This window comes from Ranitomeya imitator, chromosome 9 (assembly GCF_032444005.1).
Source record: "Ranitomeya imitator isolate aRanImi1 chromosome 9, aRanImi1.pri, whole genome shotgun sequence".
NCBI lineage: Eukaryota > Metazoa > Chordata > Amphibia > Anura > Dendrobatidae > Ranitomeya > Ranitomeya imitator.
In genome coordinates, this window is record NC_091290.1 from 153,243,647 (window position 1) to 153,268,031 (window position 24,385).

At 49.0% G+C, this 24,385-nt stretch overlaps 1 protein-coding gene across 1 annotated transcript in view; it reads right to left on the minus strand.

The window, feature by feature from the left end:
* Window positions 1–24,385, minus strand: part of ATP2C2 (ATPase secretory pathway Ca2+ transporting 2) — a 101,773-nt gene that overhangs the window by 75,630 nt on the left and 1,758 nt on the right. Inside the window, exon 2 of the mRNA XM_069739493.1 lies at window positions 1,527–1,637. Coding sequence (XP_069595594.1) covers window positions 1,527–1,637 — 111 coding nt within the window. The remainder of the gene's footprint in view (window positions 1–1,526; window positions 1,638–24,385) is intronic.

Consider the following 24,385-nt stretch of genomic DNA (forward strand, 5'->3'; position numbering starts at 1 on the left):
TTTTGGCGGACCGTCGGCACAAAAAAACGTTCAATGAAACGTTTTTTGTACGTCGCATCCGCCATTTCTGACCGCGCATGCGTGGCCGTAACTCCGCCCCATCCTCCCCAGGACATAGATTGGGCAGCGGATGCGTTGAAAAACTACAGATGCTGCCCACGTTGTGCACAATTTTCACAAAGTGCGTCGGTATGTCGGGTCGACGCATTGCGACAGCCCCCTACCGACGTAAGTGTGAAAGAAGCCTAACCCTAAATTTAGCCCCAACCCTAACCCTAAATTTAGCCCCAACCCTAACCCTAAATTTAGCCCCAACCCTAGCCCTAACCCTAACCCTAGCCCTAACCCTAACCCTAGCCCTAACCCTACCCCTACCCCTAACCCTAGCCCTACCCCTAACCCTACCCCTACCCCTAACCCTACCTATAACCCTAGCCCTAACCCTACCCCTACCCCTAACCCTACCCCTAACCCTAATTTTAGCCCCAACTGCTCTTCTCCTGCCGGCCGGCAGATGGAGACAGATGGCGGGCGCACTGCGCATGCGTGCGGCCAGGAGGAGCAGCAAGAGGATCCAGGGACACAGGTGAGTATGGCAGAGTCCCCGAATCCCCCTATTTCTCTGTCCCCTGATGTGCGATCACATCAGAGGACAGAGAATTACACTTTACTTTTTTTTTTTTTTTTGCGATCGTCAGTAAACAGTTAATTACCGGCGATCGCAAAACAGGGGTCGGTAAAACCGACCCCGATCATGTTCTTTGGGGTCTCGGCTACCCCCAGCAGCCAAGACCCCAAAGATTCTCGCGGGGCCGGACGGCGGGCGCACTGCGCATGCGCCCGCCATTTTGAAGATGGCGGCGCCCACCGGGAGACACGAGGAGCATCGGGGGAGATAGGTGAGTATTGGGGGGCTACCTGGGACCCCTTTTCTCTGTCCTCTGATGTGCGATCACATCGGAGGACAGAGAAATTAAAGAGATCGCATTTTTTTTTTTTTTTTTGCGATCGCCGGTAAACGGTTAATTACCGGCGATCGCAAATGCGGGGTGGGTTAAAAACCCCCCGAATCATGTTCTCTGGGGTCTCGGCTACCCCCGGCAGCCGAGACCCCGGAGAAAATCCGACTCTGGGGGGCGCTATTCACTTTTTCCACAGCGCCGTTAATTAACGGCGCTGTGGTTTAAGTACCCTTAGCGGCCGCCGTTAAAAGGCGTATCGGCGGTCGCTAAGGGGTTAAGCCATTTAGTCAACAGCGAAATAAACCTTTTGATTTTTCTTTGTTTAGTTGATGCCGCCTGCAATGTAAAGTACAGAGGGCATCATTCTGGTTTCTATATGTAACATGAGCATATGATCTACACTAGTACATATATACATTACATTATGTAACGCTCTCCAGCCACATTGGGCACAAAACTGTGACAAGACAGAACAATATAAAACATAGTATAAACAGCTCCAGGAAATGCAAATCAGTGGAGGGTCAGACGCCATCACTGCCAACATGTGAAGGAAATGCTCACATGCAAATATTTAAGCAGCTCGCTCTCTTCCAGCCGACTTGCTTCTTTTGCAGGTAATGGGATGACATCATCCTCCTGTCCCACGGATTTAAGCTCACACTGATCATCCGCCTGCAGAAATAAGACAACATCATTAATATATGTGAAGAATCAACCCAAGTAACGCCAAACCCCAACATATGATACACTGAAGAGCACGCAGCAAAAGTCCCCAACATAACAGTCCATGGGGCAGCATTATAGAAGTTATATTATTATAGTAGTTATATTCTTATATATAGGGGCAGTATTATAGTAGTTATATTCTTGTACATAGGGGCAGTATTATAGTAGTTATATTCTTGTACATAGGGGCAGTATTATAGTAGTTATATTCTTGTACATAGGAGCAGTATTATAGTAGTTATATTCTTGTACATAGGAGCAGTATTATAGTAGTTATATTCTTGTATATAGGAGCAGTATTATAGTAGTTATATTCTTGTACATAGGGGCAGTATTATAGTAGTTATATTCTTGTACATAGGAGCAGTATTATAGTAGCTATATTCTTGTACATAGGAGCAGTATTATAGTAGTTATATTCTTGTACATAGGAGCAGTATTATAGTAGTTATATTCTTGTACATAGGAGCAGTATTATAGTAGTTATATTCTTGTACATAGGAGCAGTATTATAGTAGTTATATTCTTGTACATAGGAGCAGTATTATAGTAGTTATATTCTTGTACATAGGAGCAGTATTATAGTAGCTATATTCTTGTACATAGGAGCAGTATTATAGTAGTTATATTCTTGTACATAGGAGCAGTATTATAGTAGTTATATTCTTGTACATAGGAGCAGTATTATAGTAGCTATATTCTTGTACATAGGAGCAGTATTATAGTAGTTATATTCTTGTACATAGGAGCAGTATTATAGTAGTTATATTCTTGTACATAGGGAGCAGTATTATAGTAGTTATATTCTTGTATATAGGAGCAGTATTATAGTAGTTATATTCTTGTACATAGGGGCAGTATTATAGTAGTTATATTCTTGTACATAGGAGCAGTATTATAGTAGCTATATTCTTGTACATAGGAGCAGTATTATAGTAGTTATATTCTTGTACATAGGAGCAGTATTATAGTAGCTATATTCTTGTACATAGGGGCAGTATTATAGTAGTTATATTCTTGTACATAGGAGCAGTATTATAGTAGTTATATTCTTGTATATAGGAGCAGTATTATAGTAGTTATATTCTTGTACATAGGGGCAGTATTATAGTAGTTATATTCTTGTACACAGGAGCAGTATTATAGTAGTTATATTCTTGTACACAGGAGCAGTATTATAGTAGTTATATTCTTGTACATAGGAGCAGTATTATAGTAGTTATATTCTTGTACATAGGGGCAGTATTATAGTAGTTATATTCTTGTACATAGGGGCAGTATTATAGTAGTTATATTCTTGTACATAGGAGCAGTATTATAGTAGTTATATTCTTGTACACAGGGGCAGTATTATAGTAGTTATATTCTTGTACACAGGAGCAGTATTATAGTAGTTATATTCTTGTACATAGGAGCAGTATTATAGTAGTTATATTCTTGTACATAGGGGCAGTATTATAGTAGTTATATTCTTGTACATAGGGGCAGTATTATAGTAGTTATATTCTTGTACACAGGAGCAGTATTATAGTAGTTATATTCTTGTACATAGGGGCAGTATTATAGTAGTTATATTCTTGTACATAGGGGCAGTATTATAGTAGTTATATTCTTGTACATAGGGGCAGTATTATAGTAGTTATATTCTTGTACACAGGAGCAGTATTATAGTAGTTATATTCTTGTACACAGGGGCAGTATTATAGTAGTTATATTCTTGTACATAGGGGCAGTATTATAGTAGTTATATTCTTGTACATAGGGGCAGTATTATAGTAGTTATATTCTTGTACATAGGGGCAGTATTATAGTAGTTATATTCTTGTACATAGGGGCAGTATTATAGTAGTTATATTCTTGTACATAGGGGCAGTATTATAGTAGTTATATTCTTGTACAAAGGAGCAGTATTATAGTACTTATATTCTTGTACATAGAGGCAGTATTATAGTAGTTATGTTCTTGTACATAGGAGCAGTATTATAGTAGTTATGTTCTTGTACATAGGGGCAGTATTATAGTAGTTATATTCTTGTACACAGGAGCAGTATTATAGTACTTATATTCTTGTACATAGAGGCAGTATTATAGTACTTATATTCTTGTACATAGAGGCAGTATTATAGTAGTTATATTCTTGTACATAGGAGCAGTATTATAGTAGTTATATTCTTGTACATATGGGCAGTATTATAGTAGTTATATTCTTGTACATAGGAGCAGTATTATAGTAGTTATATTCTTGTACATAGGAGCAGTATTATAGTAGTTATATTCTTGTACATAGGAGCAGTATTATAGTAGTTATATTCTTGTACATAGGAGCAGTATTATAGTAGTTATATTCTTGTACATAGGAGCAGTATTATAGTAGTTATGTTCTTGTACATAGGGGCAGTATTATAGTAGTTATATTCTTGTACATAGGGGCAGTATTATAGTAGTTATATTCTTGTACATAGGAGCAGTATTATAGTAGTTATATTCTTGTACATAGGGGCAGTATTATAGTAGTTATATTCTTGTACATAGGGGCAGTATTATAGTAGTTATATTCTTGTGCATAGGAGCAGTATTATAGTAGTTATATTCTTGTGCATAGGGGCAGTATTATAGTAGTTATATTCTTGTACATAGGAGCAGTATTATAGTAGTTATATTCTTGTATATAGGGAGCAGTATTATAGTAGTTATATTCTTGTACATAGGGGCAGTATTATAGTAGTTATATTCTTGTATATAGGAGCAGTATTATAGTAGTTATATTCTTGTACATAGGAGCAGTATTATAGTAGTTATATTCATGTATATAGGAGCAGTATAATAGTAGTTATATTCTTGTACATAGGGGCAGTATTATAGTAGTTATATTCTTGTACATAGGAGCAGTATTATAGTAGTTATATTCTTGTATATAGGGAGCAGTATTATAGTAGTTATATTCTTGTACATAGGGGCAGTATTATAGTAGTTATATTCTTGTATATAGGAGCAGTATTATAGTAGTTATATTCTTGTACATAGGAGCAGTATTATAGTAGTTATATTCTTGTACATAGGAGCAGTATTATAGTAGTTATATTCTTGTACATAGGAGCAGTATTATAGTAGTTATATTCTTGTACATAGGAGCAGTATTATAGTAGTTATATTCTTGTACATAGGGGCAGTATTATAGTAGTTATATTCTTGTACATAGGAGCAGTATTATAGTAGTTATATTCTTGTACATAGGAGCAGTATAATAGTAGTTATATTCTTGTACATAGGGGCAGTATTATAGTAGTTATATTCTTGTACATAGGAGCATTATTATAGTAGTTATATTCTTGTACATAGGGAGCAGTATTATAGTAGTTATATTCTTGTACATAGGAGCAGTATAATAGTAGTTATATTCTTGTACATAGGGGCAGTATTCTAGTAGTTATATTCTTGTACATAGGAGCATTATTATAGTAGTTATATTCTTGTACATAGGAGCAGTATAATAGTAGTTATATTCTTGTACATAGGGGCAGTATTATAGTAGTTATATTCTTGTACATAGGAGCAGTATTATAGCAGTTATATTCATGTATATAGGGGCAGTATTATAGTAGTTATATTCCTGTACATAGGAGCAGTATTATAGTAGTTATATTCTTGTACATAGGAGCAGTATTATAGTAGTTATATTCTTGTACATAGGAGCAGTATTATAGTAGTTATATTCCTGTACATAGGGACAGTATTATAGTAGTTATATTCTTGTACATAGGGGCAGTATTATAGCAGTTATATTCATGTATATAGGGGCAGTATTATAGTAGTTATATTCCTGTACATAGGAGCAGTATTATAGTAGTTATATTCTTGTACATAGGAGCAGTATTATAGTAGTTATATTCTTGTACATAGGAGCATTATTATAGTAGTTATATTCCTGTACATAGGGACAGTATTATAGTAGTTATATTCTTGTACATAGGGGCAGTATTATAGTAGTTATATTCTTGTACATAGGAGTAGTATTATAGCAGTTATATTCATGTATATAGGGGCAGTATTATAGTAGTTATATTCTTGTACATAGGAGCAGTATTATAGTAGTTATATTCTTGTACATAGGAGCAGTATTATAGTAGTTATATTCCTGTACATAGGAGCAGTATTATGGTAGTTATATTCTTGTACATAGGGGCAGTATTATAGTAGTTATATTCTTGTACATAGGAGTAGTATTATAGCAGTTATATTCATGTATATAGGGGCAGTATTATAGTAGTTATATTCTTGTACATAGGAGCAGTATTATAGTAGTTATATTCTTGTACATAGGAGCAGTATTATAGTAGTTATATTCTTGTACATAGGAGCAGTATTATAGTAGTTATATTCTTGTACATAGGGACAGTATTATAGTAGTTATATTCTTGTACATAGGGGCAGTATTATAGCAGTTATATTCATGTATATAGGGGCAGTATTATAGTAGTTATATTCCTGTACATAGGAGCAGTATTATAGTAGTTATATTCTTGTACATAGGAGCAGTATTATAGTAGTTATATTCTTGTACATAGGAGCAGTATTATAGTAGTTATATTCATGTATATAGGAGCAGTATTATAGTAGTTATATTCTTGTACATAGGGGCAGTATTATAGTAGTTATATTCTTGTACATAGGGGCAGTATTATAGTAGTTATATTCTTGTACATAGGAGCAGTATTATAGTAGTTATATTCTTGTACATAGGAGCAGTATTATAGTAGTTATATTCTTGTACATAGGAGCAGTATTATAGTAGTTATATTCATGTACATAGGAGCAGTATTATAGTAGTTATATTCTTGTACATAGGGGCAGTATTATAGTAGTTATATTTAGTTCATAGGTGTGTGTTTTTTTGAGGGTAGGGTCCATGTACTTGCAGGGTGTAAATAGGTCATTGCTGCCACCTGACAGGTTCATGAATGGTTGTGGATCTGATTACCGCCACTCCCAGTACAGAATGCGCTAATCCTATGTAAATGTCACAGTTGTTACTATATGTATCAGAATCCTGGCTAGTGACCAGAGATCTCTTGGCCATGGACTCCTGCAGTTTCTGACATGGCCCTCTGCCGTCGCTGCCCTATCTTCGGTAATGAAGTGCTCGGAGCTATATGTGATTAATCCTCCATTGAGATCAGGACAGGCGCGGATCAATGGTGTCAGATCTCAGGTGATGCAGGAATGTTCAAGGTTTATATAAAGAACTGAAGAAAGGGAGGAACTGGACAAGCAAGAAAGGCAGAAATAGCACCGCTGTGAGAGGAATGGAGGGGCCGGGTGGTCTCCAGACCCTTATACTCCAGCTGGATAATGGGCACAGAGCGAGGGGTCTGCCGCTGTGCTGGGGTCACCAGTCAGTGAATTCAAATCATTGACTAAAGGAGGAAAAGTTCTGAAAATTGCTCATTATTTTCAATACCTCTGCTTGCTGTCAGCACATCAGGACCATAATGGATCATATCCAGAGGCGAGGACACAACCGGACGCAGCCGTGGATGGCATTTCCAATCCTCAGGGCACAGACACAAACCTCTGCCACACTGTAACGAGGCCTTCAGCGGCATGTGCAGAAGCAGACGTGTCCTCCTCCTCTGGAGACAAACAAGGATCCCATTCACTCACAGGAAGCAGAGATCTAACACACAGTCTGAGAAAGTTGTACGGCTCATTCAGTTTTACTATATCCGCTGCTTGGTCAGCGCAAAATCGACAGGGTACGGGCATTCAGTCTTGGTGGGGCACGAGATCGCCTCCGGTGGGTTCTTCACGTTTATTGTCAGCAGTGACCACTGATGCTGCAGTGCCCCTCACAGTGACTAACAGGAGAAAGATATAGGTGTACTGTGCCTTTAAGAGGAAATACCCAGAAGGCGATAAAAAAAGTGACATCAGAATGTGCAGCACCTGAGTGACAGCTCCAGTGACATCGGAATGTGCAGCACCTGAGTGACAGCTCCAGTGACATCAGAATGTGCAGCACCTGAGTGACAGCTCCAGTGACATCGGAATGTGCAGCACCTGAGTGACAGCTCCAGTGACAGCAGAATGTGCTGTACCTGAGTGACAGCTCCAGTGACATCAGAATGTGCTGTACCTGAGTGACAGCTCCAGTGACAGCAGAATGTGCTGTACCTGAGTGACAGCTCCAGTGACAGCAGAATGTGCTGTACCTGAGTGACAGCTCCAGTGACATCAGAATGTGCTGTACCTGAGTGACAGCTCAAGTGACAGCAGAATGTGCTGTACTTGAGTGACAGCTCCAGTGACATCAGAATGTGCAGCACCTGAGTGACAGCTCCAGTGACAGCAGAATGTGCAGCACCTGAGTGACAGCTCCAGTGACAGCAGAATGTGCCGCACCTGAGTGACAGCTCCAGTGACATCGGAATGTGCAGCACCTGAGTGACAGCTCCAGTGGCATCAGAATGTGCAGCACCTGAGTGACAGCTCCAGTGGCATCAGAATGTGCAGCACCTGAGTGACAGCTCCAGTGACATCAGAATGTGCCGCACCTGAGTGACAGCTCCAGTGACATCAGAATGTGCAGCACCTGAGTGACAGCTCCAGTGACATCAGAATGTGCTGTACCTGAGTGACAGCTCCAGTGACAGCAGAATGTGCTGTACCTGAGTGACAGCTCCAGTGACATCAGAATGTGCAGCACCTGAGTGACAGCTCCAGTGACAGCAGAATGTGCAGCACCTGAGTGACAGCTCCAGTGACATCAGAATGTGCAGCACCTGAGTGACAGCTCCAGTGACATCAGAATGTGCAGCACCTGAGTGACAGCTCCAGTGACATCAGAATGTGCTGTACCTGAGTGACAGCTCCAGTGACATCGGAATGTGCAGCACCTGAGTGACAGCTCCAGTGACATCGGAATGTGCAGCACCTGAGTGACAGCTCCAGTGACATCGGAATGTGCAGCACCTGAGTGACAGCTCCAGTGACATCGGAATGTGCAGCACCTGAGTGACAGCTCCAGTGACATCAGAATGTGCAGCACCTGAGTGACAGCTCCAGTGACATCAGAATGTGCCGCACCTGAGTGACAGCTCCAGTGACATCGGAATGTGCAGCACCTGAGTGACAGCTCCAGTGACATCAGAATGTGCAGCACCTGAGTGACAGCTCCAGTGACATCAGAATGTGCAGCACCTGAGTGACAGCTCCAGTGACATCAGAATGTGCAGCACCTGAGTGACAGCTCCAGTGACATCGGAATGTGCAGCACCTGAGTGACAGCTCCAGTGACATCAGAATGTGCAGCACCTGAGTGACAGCTCCAGTGACATCGGAATGTGCAGCACCTGAGTGACAGCTCCAGTGACATCGGAATGTGCAGCACCTGAGTGACAGCTCCAGTGACATCAGAATGTGCAGCACCTGAGTGACAGCTCCAGTGACATCAGAATGTGCAGCACCTGAGTGACAGCTCCAGTGACATCAGAATGTGCAGCACCTGAGTGACAGCTCCAGTGACATCAGAATGTGCAGCACCTGAGTGACAGCTCCAGTGACATCAGAATGTGCCGCACCTGAGTGACAGCTCCAGTGACATCGGAATGTGCAGCACCTGAGTGACAGCTCCAGTGACATCAGAATGTGCAGCACCTGAGTGACAGCTCCAGTGACATCAGAATGTGCAGCACCTGAGTGACAGCTCCAGTGACATCAGAATGTGCAGCACCTGAGTGACAGCTCCAGTGACATCGGAATGTGCAGCACCTGAGTGACAGCTCCAGTGACATCAGAATGTGCAGCACCTGAGTGACAGCTCCAGTGACATCGGAATGTGCAGCACCTGAGTGACAGCTCCAGTGACATCGGAATGTGCAGCACCTGAGTGACAGCTCCAGTGACATCAGAATGTGCAGCACCTGAGTGACAGCTCCAGTGACATCAGAATGTGCAGCACCTGAGTGACAGCTCCAGTGACATCAGAATGTGCCGCACCTGAGTGACAGCTCCAGTGACATCGGAATGTGCAGCACCTGAGTGACAGCTCCAGTGACATCGGAATGTGCCGCACCTGAGTGACAGCTCCAGTGACATCAGAATGTGCAGCACCTGAGTGACAGCTCCAGTGACATCAGAATGTGCAGCACCTGAGTGACAGCTCCAGTGACATCAGAATGTGCAGCACCTGAGTGACAGCTCCAGTGACATCGGAATGTGCAGCACCTGAGTGACAGCTCCAGTGACATCGGAATGTGCAGCACCTGAGTGACAGCTCCAGTGACATCAGAATGTGCAGCACCTGAGTGACAGCTCCAGTGACATCGGAATGTGCAGCACCTGAGTGACAGCTCCAGTGACATCGGAATGTGCAGCACCTGAGTGACAGCTCCAGTGACATCGGAATGTGCAGCACCTGAGTGACAGCTCCAGTGACATCAGAATGTGCAGCACCTGAGTGACAGCTCCAGTGACATCAGAATGTGCAGCACCTGAGTGACAGCTCCAGTGACATCAGAATGTGCAGCACCTGAGTGACAGCTCCAGTGACATCAGAATGTGCAGCACCTAAGTGACAGCTCCAGTGACATCAGAATGTGCAGCACCTGAGTGACAGCTCCAGTGACATCGGAATGTGCAGCACCTGAGTGACAGCTCCAGTGACATCGGAATGTGCAGCACCTGAGTGACAGCTCCAGTGACATCGGAATGTGCAGCACCTGAGTGACAGCTCCAGTGACATCAGAATGTGCAGCACCTGAGTGACAGCTCCAGTGACATCGGAATGTGCAGCACCTGAGTGACAGCTCCAGTGACATGAGAATGTGCAGCACCTGAGTGACAGCTCCAGTGACATCGGAATGTGCAGCACCTGAGTGACAGCTCCAGTGACATGAGAATGTGCAGCACCTGAGTGGGGGGCTTTTCCATTTTTTGCCTCATTTTTTTTTCTTTCCTCATTTATTGTTCTCTTTCCCTTCATGTTTCCTTTTCCCTTCCCCCCTACCCCATGCCTTGTGGGCATTATGGTTGCATATTCCTAGTTAGTCAGGATGTTGGTGCATGTAATTTTGGGGGGGTTCATCCCCTTTTCCCTCTTTTGATCCCCTTATAATTGATATAGGTTTCTTCAATACTCATCTTTCTGAGCGTTGTATCGAGTGGGTATGATACGCATAATTGAAACAGTGGTTCTTCAACGGAACTAATAAGTAAAAAATACTCATAACATAAACAATAACAACAATTTCTATACGTTTTGCATTTTGCATTCACATGAGTAATTCATGTACAGTATGGAGCTCCATATTATTATTTTTACTTTTTTTTTTTCTTTTCCCTTTTGTCATGGGCACAATTTATATGGCATCAATTCTATGCGTGCTTGAATCAGCGCCCTATATGCGCTATATATTATCTGGGATAATCTGCGATATTCACCCTTCAGGTCTGTCTGACTGATCTATGGAAATGGCAATTATTTCCACTCGGCTTTCCCTTTATAATACCGTTCTTTTTGGGGAATTATTACATTTCTAGGGCGCCCTTTATTTGGTACTTAGATGTGTGTTATCAACATCACCTCAGTGCTTAGTTTATTTGCGTTGGTTTATATCCAATACTTTTCTCGTACTAGTCCTATACCCCTCTTATCTTACACCTGGTCTGAGCATGCGCCCGACACCTCTGATTTCATTTATTCTCTAGTTCCGGTGCTTTGATCTGCGCAAGCTCCGTATATTGCTGTTTGGCCATCTTATGTCGTCCGGCGCGCCGTTTTACGCATGCGCCATAGCCTATCATTTAGCCATCTTTAGCCTTACACCTGGTCTGTGCATGCGCCCGACACCTCTGATTTCATTTATTTTCTGGTTCCGGCGCTTTGATCTGCGCAAGCTCCGTATATTGCTGTTTGGCCATCTTATGTCGTCCGGCGCGCCATTTTACGCATGCGCCATAGCCTATCATTTAGCCATCTTTAGCCTTACACCTGGTCTGTGCATGCGCCCGACACCTCTGATTTCATTTATTCTCTGGTTCCGGTGCATTGATCTGCGCAAGCGCCGTATATTGCTGTTTGGCCATCTTATGTCGTCCGGCGCGCCGCTTTACGCATGCGCCATAGCCTATCATTTAGCCATCTTTAGCCTTACACCTGGTCTGTGCAGGCGCCCGACACCTCTGATTTCATTTATTCTCTGGTTCCGGTGCATTGATCTGCGCAAGCGCCGTATATTGCTGTTTGGCCATCTTATGTCGTCCGGCGCGCCGCTTTACGCATGCGCCATAGCCTATCATTTAGCCATCTTTAGCCTTACACCTGGTCTGTGCATGCGCCCGACACCTCTGATTTCATTTATTCTCTGGTTCCGGTGCATTGATCTGCGCAAGCGCCGTATATTGCTGTTTGGCCATCTTATGTCGTCCGGCGCGCCGCTTTGCGCATGCGCCATAGCCTATCATTTAGCCATCATTAGCCTTACACCTGGTCTGCGCATGCACTGGATTTTACCCTCTGGGTCCGGCAGTATATTGCTGCTCAGCCATCCTATTTTGTTCGGCGCACTGTTTTGTGCATGCGCCGTAGTTTATCATTTAGCCATCTTGCTGCACCCAGATGCTCTGTGAAGCCTCCCCTGGGTTTACCGCTCTGCAATTCCGCACGCCGGCCGGCTCTGCTGTTTGCGATTCATGCTATTTGGGTACGCTTTATATGTGCGTTCGTTTATCCATCACACTACATACGTGTTGGGCTCTAGTGCCCCCGGACTGTTGGACCTTCATCCTTACTGCTCATGCTCATTAGGCCCCCTATCAGGTATTCGTTCCATGGGGTAAAATCACCCCCAGCCTGATTTAAGGCTTTAGCTAAATCTCTTGCATTCTGTGAAGCTGCAATAATTTGTGTCTTATTTTGCACACATGATCATGTGAGTTTTGGCCATTCCTGCTCCTGTTTCATCTGTTGCACTAAGCACTTTATGTTCTTGGCAGCTGATTATTCTTTTATTCTTATTGTGAATTTTTGCTCCAGAATTTTGGGATTTCCCTTAGGAGGTTGGGCAATTCAGTACCCCTGGTTTCTTCTATGCATGATCCAGTTCTGATATATGATTATTGTCAGTATCTTTGTTATACCGTGAAGTATTTAGTTGGGTGTCTTTAGTGTCTGTCCGGTGGCTGGTCCCCACTGTGGGGATGTACATTACTGTTGTCGTTTTTAAATGATGCAATTTTTTGGTGTTTAGTAAACTTTACTATTGTATATATTTTGGTGGTCCCAGTTATATAGCATGTCTTCTTTTTCTTTTGGTTCACCTGAGTGACAGCTCCATCCTGAGTGACAGCTCCAGTGACAGTAGTGACAGCTCCATCCTGAGTGACAGCTCCAGTGACAGCTCCTTCCCGCAGGTGACAAGGCCCCAGACGTCAGCGATCAGCGGCGCCACCCTTACAGTTACCGCTGCAATCCTGGAGGATAAGCGTCACCACAGGATGACGGGAATGCTGGGACTTGTCCTCCCACACCCCATCTGCTATCAATGCCTCATACCCGCCCTGTCCCTGCACATAAATATTCATCGGCGTATGGCGAGAGGTCCCACTTGTTCCTCAGAGGCTTTGTCTGCCCATTACTCATCAGTGCAGGGTCTCTGCTTGCTGGACTGAATGGAAACGTCCTGCCCAGTCTGAGGCACCGATTCCTGCTGCATTTACATGCAGGACCCGCTAATAATGCCGCACAGAATGCAGCAGCGTGCCGCGCTATTGTGTGGTGAAATAGCGGACGCCGGGCTGGAAATGCATCTCCTAACATCCCGTGAGGAGAACAGCGCTACAAAGATGGCGAACGTAAAGCCGTGGTATCAGCGCAGACGATGAGCAGATCCTCGTCCCAGGTCGTCCTGCCTCCATCACCATCCTCCTCCCGGTGACCTATTTCTGCCAGAATTCAGCACCGGGGAGCCAGCGCTGCCGCTCTATTAATTGCTACCTGGAATCTTCGCTTTCCCGAAAAAAGGGGAACAAAGAGCAGCTGAGGCGGATAACCACGTCCCCCAATGTGGCGGCACAGGTACACACAGGGCATTGTTCCTGCAGCTCCTGGACCTGGCACAGGAGGATTATGGGCTTAACTCCTTATGGAGCCCACTCATTCATGGCACTGTGATACGATGAAGACCCCCGAGACTGCGGCCGCCCACAAGATAGAGAGAAGGAGCAGACCACAAATCATGGCCCTCGTGCAATGACGAGAGGTTATAATATGCGGCTGCCTGTGGCGATCTGATGCCCGGACCAGGTGCACAAACTGCTCCGGGCCCTAGAAGTGCGTCGTGTAGGAATCAGTCCATCCGCCATGTTGGAGCTCCACCACTCACCGCAGCCTCGTACCGTGGGTATTTACTGGGCTCCCACAACGGGAACATGACAACACTGACGCCGGTCCTAGGGACCCATCATTCAGCTGTCGGGATCCTCAGTGTTGACACAGATAATACAAGCCACATAATCACTTCACTATGAGGGGCCATAAAACTGGTCAACATGGGTGTCAGTGGGCGTGGGTGGGTACAGTGAACTGGGTGCGTAGAAACAGGATACAGGGAGGACATGGCTGTATACAGAACCAAGATAAAGGCCTGTCATCTGTTGGTGGACATAAGATGCCAGGATAAGGGCTCGGGGAAATAAGGGTGCCAGGACACAGGCCGGGGACATAAGGGTGCCAGGACACAGGCCGGGGACAAAAGGGTGCCAGGACACAGGCCGGGAATAAAAGGGTGCCAGGACACAGGCCGGGGACATAAGGGTGCCAGGACACAGGCCGGGGACAAAAGGGTGCCAGGACACAGGCCGGGAATAAAAGGGTGCCAGGACACAGGCCGGGGACATAAGGGTGCCAGGACACAGGCCGGGGACATAAGGGTGCCAGTACACAGGCCGGAGACAAAAGGGTGCCAGGACACAGGGCGGGAATAAAAGGGTGCCAGGACACAGGCCGGGGACATAAGGGTGCCAGGACACAGGCCGGGGACAAAAGGGTGCCAGGACACAGGCCGGGAATAAAAGGGTGCCAGGACACAGGCCGGGGACATAAGGGTGCCAGGACACAGGCCGGGGACATAAGGGTGCCAGGACACAGGCCGGGGACATAAGGGTGCCAGGACACAGGCCTGGAGACATAAGATGCCAGGACACAGGCCGGGGACATAAGGGTGCCAGGACACAGGCCGGGAATAAAAGGGTGCCAGGACACAGGCCGGGGACATAAGGGTGCCAGGACACAGGCCGGGGACATAAGGGTGCCAGGACACAGGCCGGGGACATAAGGGTGCCAGGACACAGGCCTGGAGACATAAGATGCCAGGACACAGGCCGGGGACATAAGGGTGCCAGGACACAGGCCGGGGACATAAGGGTGCCAGTACACAGGCCGGGGACAAAAGGGTGCCAGGACACAGGGCGGGAATAAAAGGGTGCCAGGACACAGGCCGGGGACATAAGGGTGCCAGGACACAGGCCGGGGACAAAAGGGTGCCAGGACACAGGCCGGGAATAAAAGGGTGCCAGGACACAGGCCGGGGACATAAGGGTGCCAGGACACAGGCCGGGGACATAAGGGTGCCAGGACACAGGCCGGGGACATAAGGGTGCCAGGACACAGGCCTGGAGACATAAGATGCCAGGACACAGGCCGGGGACATAAGGGTGCCAGGACACAGGCCGGGGACATAAGGGTGCCAGTACACAGGCCGGGGACAAAAGGGTGCCAGGACACAGGGCGGGAATAAAAGGGTGCCAGGACACAGGCCGGGGACATAAGGGTGCCAGGACACAGGCCTGGAGACATAAGATGCCAGGACACAGGCCGGGGACATAAGATGCCAGGACACAGGCCGGGGACATAAGATGCCAGGACACAGGCCGGGGACATAAGGGTGCCAGGACACAGGCCGGGGACATAAGATGCCAGGACACAGGCCGGGGAAATAAGGGTGCCAGGACACAGGCCGGGGACATAAGGGTGCCAGGACACAGGCCGGGGACAAAAGGGTGCCAGGACACAGGGCGGGAATAAAAGGGTGCCAGGACACAGGCCGGGGACATAAGGGTGCCAGGACACAGGCCTGGAGACATAAGATGCCAGGACACAGGCCGGGGACATAAGGGTGCCAGGACACAGGCCGGGGACATAAGGGTGCCAGGACACAGGCCGGGGACATAAGGGTGCCAGGACACAGGCCGGGGACATAAGGGTGCCAGGACACAGGCCTGGAGACATAAGGGTACCAGGACACAGGCCGGGGACAAAAGGGTGCCAGGACACAGGCCGGGAATAAAAGGGTGCCAGGACACAGGCCGGGGACATAAGGGTGCCAGGACACAGGCCAGGGACATAAGGGTGCCAGGACACAGGCCGGGGACATAAGGGTGCCAGGACACAGGCCGGGGACATAAGGGTGCCAGGACACAGGCCTGGAGACATAAGGGTACCAGGACACAGGCCGGGAATAAAAGGGTGCCAGGACACAGGCCGGGGACATAAGGGTGCCAGGACACAGGCCGGGGACATAAGGGTGCCAGGACACAGGCCGGGGACATAAGGGTGCCAGGACACAGGCCTGGAGACATAAGGGTGCCAGGACACAGGCCGGGGACATAAGGGTGCCAGGACACAAGCCGGGGACAAAAGGGTGCCAGGACACAGGCCGGGGACAAAAGGGTGCCAGGACACAGGCCGGGGACATAAGGGTGCCAGGACACAGGCCTGGAGACATAAGGGTACCAGGACACAGGCCGGGGACAAAAGGGTGCCAGGACACAGGTCGGGGACATAAGGGTGCCAGGACACAGGCCCGGGACATAAGATGCCAGGATAAGGGCTCGGGGAAATAAGGGTGCCAGGACACAGGCCGGGGACAAAAGGGTGCCAGGACACAGGCCGGGGACATAAGGGTGCCAGGACACAGGCCGGGACATAAGGGTGCCAGGATGAAGGCTAGTGATGGCCTGTGGGGTCTATGGTGAGAGGTAACAGTGCTGGTCCGAGCTCTTGGGGTTGTGTTCCTGCTCGGTCCGTTCACACAGAACCCGATATTTGCTTTCCCTGACACGTAGTAGGAATAATCTATTGTACCGTAGAATGATGCGGATTCTCAGAAGCTGAACGCCCAGAAGTCAAACACAAACCACAATGTAGCGTTAGACACGGCCCGGGCATGGGTCCTCCGGGAGCAGCGTGGACACCAGAGCCACAGAGCCGAGCTCATAGTGCTGCACTAATGCACTGTCCCCCCGATAATCACCCCGGTCACAGCATACTGTTTACATGAATGCTTCGCTTTATAAGGGAAATTGCTTGATGGCAGGAACTTTATTTCTGGACACATGATGGGGAGGGTGACACCAAACAGTAAGACCCCCGAGCTGAGCAGTGGCCTACTGTACTGGGGCTGCAGGGGGTAAAATAGCAGGGTGCCTCCTAACGGCGCCCCATAAGATCAGCTGTAATCATGGGGTGACCTGGCAGCGGGCAATCGGGGGTAACAAGGCACTAAACTCAATGCTCAGTACAATGCAGGACGCGCCGGCTCCTCCTAACGGGGGGATACTCTGCACAGCCGATATCGGACAGAGGGGCCCGGACGCCGCCATATTAAACTATCAGAAAATTCATTTTCAAACCCGAGGTCGGCCCTTATCTGACATCCAGACCACACGACACATCCACAACCAAGAAGCTTCTAGGACGGAGACTGCACGCTTATCTCGCTGCATTATATGTTTAAGAACAGGTTTATCTGGAGGAGCAGGAGGCGTCCAGAAAAGCTTTGCCACCATGACTGGAACGTTGTGGCAACCGTCCTAAGTAACCAAGAATTAGGGACAGGGACAAGTGTCAATCATCCCAAAACCCATGACACAACGCCCGTGACCTATGTGATAGCTAATGAGACCACTGCCCCATACAGACCTCTGCATGCCAAGGACCCTTACCCAGAATACTGCCCAAACCCATCCATGCCTGAGCACATTGTAGCACAGCACTATGAAAATGCCACCAGAGAGGCCCAGTCGCCCAGCTCCACCGGCCTACGGGGGCCCAATCAACCAGCTCCACCGGCCATCAGAGGCCCAGTCGGCCATCTCCACTGGCCAACGGGGGCCCAGTCAACCAGCTCCACAGGTCTAGAGGGGCCCAGTCGCCCAGCTCCACTGGCTAGCGGAGGCCCAGATGCCCAGCTCCACCAGCCAGCGGGGGCCCAGTCGACCGTATTTCTAAGCATGTGAGGATGACTCATGTTTCGGACAAATATCCTTCTGAAAACATGGGGCTGGCCAGAAGTTGGTGACTCCAGTACTGTGATTGTCTGAGATTCCGCAGCATGATGACCTGTGATAACTGAGACAAGACCCTCGTTACATCAGGGGCACAAAAAGGAAGGATGAGGGTTCAGTGTTCAGGATGAATGGACCCTCACATGAGCAGGTAATTACAGGTAACGTTATCTCCATCACGTGTACAGAAGCGCTACCCGTGAGTGAGGGCAGAGGCTCACAGCGGCAAAGCATCCGGCCCAAACCACAGAGCTGCTGACTGGTGGCTCCATCTGTTGGGTGCAAACTGCGCACAGACTAAGTGGCGCTTGTGCCGGTCATCATGGCTGCGCGACTCCCTGTAATATCACCTGGCAGCGCTCCGCAGGACAAACCACGGACCACGAGGCGCCGGTCTGCAGGATGACATTGGCCTCTGCACCCAGCGCTGAGGACACTTCACCCCAGTTACACCCAACCAGGGAGGTCTGGGGGCGCAGCACCCGCCACATCTCATTCTCCAGCACATGTGCACAGCGCAGCTGGCGCCCGCGGCCCTAACAGCTGAGTAATGCTGCTGCCTGCCAGCGACCCCCTGACCATGACTGCTGAGCAGCCCCTCACATTGAGAAGCGAGGCACAAACACCTCAAATCATCAGCACGCAACACCGGCAACTGGATGTGTGAAGAACATTCTTAGGGTTTATCATAATGAGGGTGTAATAATAATCCACAGAAGACCCCCGGCTCCTCGCCTCTATGATCGGCCCCCCAGGATGCACTGTATTCACTACATAATAATACAATCCCCCCAGGTGAGGGTAGAGCTAAGAACGGGGGTCAGCGGAATGGCAGCAAACACAACACACACGTATATATATATATATATATATATATATATATATATACACAGTTAGGTCCATATATATTTGGACAGAGACAACATTTTTCTCATTTTGGTTATAGACATTACCACAATGAATTTTAAACAAAACAATTCAGATGCAGTTGAAGTTCAGACTTTCAGCTTTCATTTGAGGGGATCCACATTAAAATTGGATGAAGGGTTTAGGAGTTTCAGCTCCTTAACATGTGCCACCCTGTTTTTAAAGGGACCAAAAGTAATTGGACAATTGACTCCAGGGCTATTTCATGGACAGGTGTGGGCAATCCCTTCGCTATGTCATTCTCAATTAAGCAGATAAAAGGCCTGGAGTTGATTTGAGGTGTGGTGCTGCATTTGGAAGGTTTTGCTGTGAAGTAAACATGCGGTCAAAGGAGCTCTCCATGCAGGTGAAACAAGCCATCCTTAAGCTGCAAAAACAGAAAAAACCCATCCGAGAAATTGCTACAATATTAGGAGTGGCAAAATCTACAGTTTGATACATCCTGAGAAAGAAAGAAAGCACTGGTGAACTCATCAATGCAAAAAGACCTGGGCGCCCACGGAAGACAACAGTGGTGGATGATCGCAGAATAATCTCCATGGTGAAGAGAAACCCCTTCACAACAGCCGACCAAGTGAACAACACTCTCCAGGAGGTCGGCGTATCAATATCCAAACCTACCATAAAGAGAAGACTACATGAAAGTAAATACAGAGGGTTCACTGCACGGTGCAGCCACTCATAAGCATCAAGAATAAAAAGGCTAAAAAACATCTAAAAAAGCCGCACAGTTCTGGAAGAACATTCTATGGACAGATGAAACCAAGATCAACCTCTACCAGAATGATGGAAAGAGAAAAGTATGGCGAAGGCGAGGTCCAGCTCATGATCCAAAGCATACCACATCATCTGTAACACCCGGCGGAGGCAGTGTGATGATGGCGCGGGCATGCATAAACCCGGCGGAGGCAGTGTGATGATGGCGCGGGCATGCATGGCTGCCAGTGGCACTGGGTCACTAGTGTTCATTGATGATGTGACACAGGAATGAATTCTGAGGTCTTCAGAGCCGCCATACTGTGTGCTCAGATCCAGCCAAATGCAGCCAAACTGATTGGTCGTCGTTTCATACTACAGATGGACAATGACCCAAAACATAAAGCCAAAGCAACCCAGGAGTTTATTAAAGCAAAGAAGTGGAATATTCTTGAACGGCCAAGTCAGTCACCTGATCTCAACCCAATAGAGCAGGATTTCACTTGTTAAAGACTAAACTTCAGACAGAAAGGCCACAAACAACCAGCAACTGAAAACCACCGCAGTGAAGGCCGAGCATCATAAACAGCGTCTGGAGATGGCCATAAGTTCAAGACTTCAGGCAGTCATTGCCAACAAAGGGTTTTCAACCAAATACTAGAAATGAACATTTTATTTAAAATTATTGAATCTGTCCAATTACTTTTGGTCCCTTTAAAAACAGGGTGGCACATGTTAAGGAGCTGAAACTCCTAAACCCTTCATCCAATTTTAATGTGGATCCCCTCAAATGAAAGCTGAAAGTCTGAACTTCAACTGCATCTGAATTGTTTTGTTTAAAATTCATTGTGGTAATGTCTATAACCAAAATTAGAAAAATGTTGTCTCTGTCCAAATATATATGGACCTAACTGTATGTACCCTGCTCATATACAACGCATCACCATCATGCCCTGTATGTAACAGCTGTGACCAGTGCCCGGTGTGTACCCTCAGCTGTGATCAGTGCCCGGTGTGTACCCCCAGCTGTGATGAGTGCCCGGTGTGTACCCCTCAGCTGTGATCAGTGCCCGGTGTGTACCCTCAGCTGTGATCAGTGCCCGGTGTGTACCCCCAGCTGTGATCAGTGCCCGGTGTGTACCCCCAGCTGTGATCAGTGCCCGGTGTGTACCCTCAGCTGTGATCAGTGCGCGGTGTGTACCCTCAGCTGTGATCAGTGCCCGGTGTGTACCCCCAGCTGTGATCAGTGCCCGGTGTGTACCCCTCAGCTGTGATCAGTGCGCGGTGTGTACCCTCAGCTGTGATCAGTGCGCGGTGTGTACCCCTCAGGTGTGATCAGTGCCCGGTGTGTACTCCTCAGCTGTGATCAGTGCCCGGTGTGTACCCCTCAGCTGTGATCAGTGCCCGGTGTGTACCCCCAGCTGTGATCAGTGCCCGGTGTGTACCCCTCAGCTGTGATCAGTGCCCGGTGTGTACCCCTCAGCTGTGATCAGTGCCCAGTGTGTACCCCCAGCTGTGATCAGTCCCCGGTGTGTACCCCCAGCTGTGATCAGTGCCCGGTGTGTACCACCAGCTGTGATCAGTGCCCGGTGTGTACCCCCAGCTGTGATCAGTGCCCAGTGTGTACCCCCAGCTGTGATCAGTGCCCGGTGTGTACCCCCAGCTGTGATCAGTGCCCGGTGTGTACCCTCAGCTGTGATCAGTGCCCGGTGTGTACCCTCAGCTGTGATCAGTGCCCGGTGTGTACCCTCAGCTGTGATCAGTGCCCCGTATATACCCCTCAGGTGTGATCAGTGCCCGGTGTGTACCCCCAGCTGTGATCAGTGCCCGGTGTGTATCCTCAGCTGTGATCAGTGCCCGGTGGGTACCCCCAGCTGTGATCAGTGCCCCGTATATACCCCTCAGGTGTGATCAGTGCCCGGTGTGTACCCCAAGCTGTGATCAGTGCCCGGTGTGTACCCCAAGCTGTGATCAGTGCCCGGTGTGTACCCTCAGGTGTGATCAGTGCCCGGTGTGTATCCTCAGCTGTGATCAGTGCCCGGTGTGTACCCCAAGCTGTGATCAGTGCCCGGTGTGTATCCTCAGCTGTGATCAGTGCCCGGTGTGTACCCCCAGCTGTGATCAGTGCCCCGTATATACCCCTCAGGTGTGATCAGTGCCCGGTGTGTACCCCCAGCTGTGATCAGTGCCCGGTGTGTACCCCCAGCTGTGATCAGTGCCCGGTGTGTACTCCTCAGCTGTGATCAGTGCCCGGTGTGTACCCCCAGCTGTGATCAGTCCCCGGTGTGTACCCCCAGCTGTGATCAGTCCCCGGTGTGTACCCCCAGCTGTGATCAGTCCCCGCTGTGTACCCCCAGCTGTGATCAGTCCCCGGTGTGTACCCCCAGCTGTGATCAGTGCCCGGTGTGTACCCCCAGCTGTGATCAGTCCCCGGTGTGTACCCCCAGCTGTGATCAGTGCCCGGTGTGTACCCTCAGCTGTGATCAGTGCCCGGTGTGTACCCCCAGCTGTGATCAGTGCCCGGTGTGTACCCCCAGCTGTGATCAGTGCCCGGTGTGTACCCTCAGCTGTGATCAGTGCCCGGTGTGTACCCCCAGCTGTGATCAGTCCCCGGTGTGTACCCCCAGCTGTGATCAGTGCCCGGTGTGTACCCTCAGCTGTGATCAGTGCCCGGTGTGTACCCTCAGCTGTGATCAGTCAGTGCCCGGTGTGTACCCCCAGCTGTGATCAGTGCCCGGTGTGTACCCTCAGCTGTGATCAGTGCCCGGTGTGTACCCTCAGCTGTGATCAGTGCCCGGTGTGTACCCCCAGCTGTGATCAGTGCCCGGTGTGTACCCCCAGCTGTGATCAGTGCCCGGTGTGTACCCCCAGCTGTGATCAGTGCCCGGTGTGTACCCCCAGCTGTGATCAGTCCCCGGTGTGTACCCCCAGCTGTGATCAGTCCCCGGTGTGTACCCCCAGCTGTGATCAGTGCCCGGTGTGTACCCCCAGCTGTGATCAGTCCCCGGTGTGTACCCCCAGCTGTGATCAGTCCCCGGTGTGAACCCCCAGCTGTGATCAGTGCCCGGTGTGTACCCCCAGCTGTGATCAGTCCCCGGTGTGTACCCCCAGCTGTGATCAGTGCCCCGTATATACCCCTCAGGTGTGATCAGTGCCTGGTGTGTACCCCCAGCTGTGATCAGTCCCCGGTGTGTACCCCAAGCTGTGATCAGTGCCCGGTGTGTACCCCCAGCTGTGATCAGTGCCCGGTGTGTACCCCAAGCTGTGATCAGTGCCCGGTGTGTACCCCCAGCTGTGATCAGTGCCCGGTGTGTACCCTCAGCTGTGATCAGTGCCCGGTGTGTACCCCCAGCTGTGATCAGTGCCCGGTGTGTACCCTCAGCTGTGATCAGTGCCCGGTGTGTACCCCCAGCTGTGATCAGTGCCCGGTGTGTACCCCCAGCTGTGATCAGTCCCCGGTGTGAACCCCCAGCTGTGATCAGTGCCCGGTGTGTACCCCCAGCTGTGATCAGTGCCCGGTGTGTACCCCCAGCCGTGATCAGTGCCCCGTATATACCCCTCAGGTGTGATCAGTGCCCGGTGTGTACCCCCAGCTGTGATCAGTCCCCGGTGTGTACCCCCAGCTGTGATCAGTGCCCGGTGTGTACCCCAAGCTGTGATCAGTGCCCGGTGTGTACCCCCAGCTGTGATCAGTGCCCGGTGTGTACCCCAAGCTGTGATCAGTGCCCAGTGTGTACCCCCAGCTGTGATCAGTGCCCGGTGTGTACCCTCAGCTGTGATCAGTGCCCGGTGTGTACCCCCAGCTGTGATCAGTGCCCGGTGTGTACCCCCAGCTGTGATCAGTCCCCGGTGTGAACCCCCAGCTGTGATCAGTGCCCGGTGTGTACCCCCAGCTGTGATCAGTGCCCGGTGTGTACCCCCAGCTGTGATCAGTGCCCCGTATATACCCCTCAGGTGTGATCAGTGCCCGGTGTGTACCCCCAGCTGTGATCAGTCCCCGGTGTGTACCCCCAGCTGTGATCAGTGCCCGGTGTGTACCCCCAGCTGTGATCAGTCCCCGGTGTGTACCCCCAGCTGTGATCAGTGCCCCGTATATACCCCTCAGGTGTGATCAGTGCCCGGTGTGTACCCCCAGCTGTGATCAGTCCCCGGTGTGTACCCCCAGCTGTGATCAGTGCCCGGTGTGTACCCCCAGCTGTGATCAGTCCCCGGTGTGTACCCCCAGCTGTGATCAGTGCCCCGTATATACCCCTCAGGTGTGATCAGTCCCCGGTGTGTACCCCCAGCTGTGATCAGTCCCCGGTGTGTACCCCCAGCTGTGATCAGTACCCGGTGTGTACCCCCAGCTGTGATCAGTGCCCCGTATATACCCCTCAGGTGTGATCAGTCCCCAGTGTGTACCCTCAGCTGTGATCAGTGCCCGGTGTGTACCCCCAGCTGTGATCAGTGCCCCGTATATACCCCCAGCTGTGATCAGTACCCGGTGTGTACCCTCAGCTGTGATCAGTGCCCCGTATATACCCCTCAGGTGTGATCAGTCCCCGGTGTGTACCCCCAGCTGTGATCAGTCCCCGGTGTGTACCCCCAGCTGTGATCAGTCCCCGGTGTGTACCCCCAGCTGTGATCAGTGCCCCGTATATACCCCCCAGCTGTGATCAGTCCCCGGTGTGTACCCCCAGCTGTGATCAGTGCCCCGTATATACCCCCCAGCTGTGATCAGTCCCCGGTGT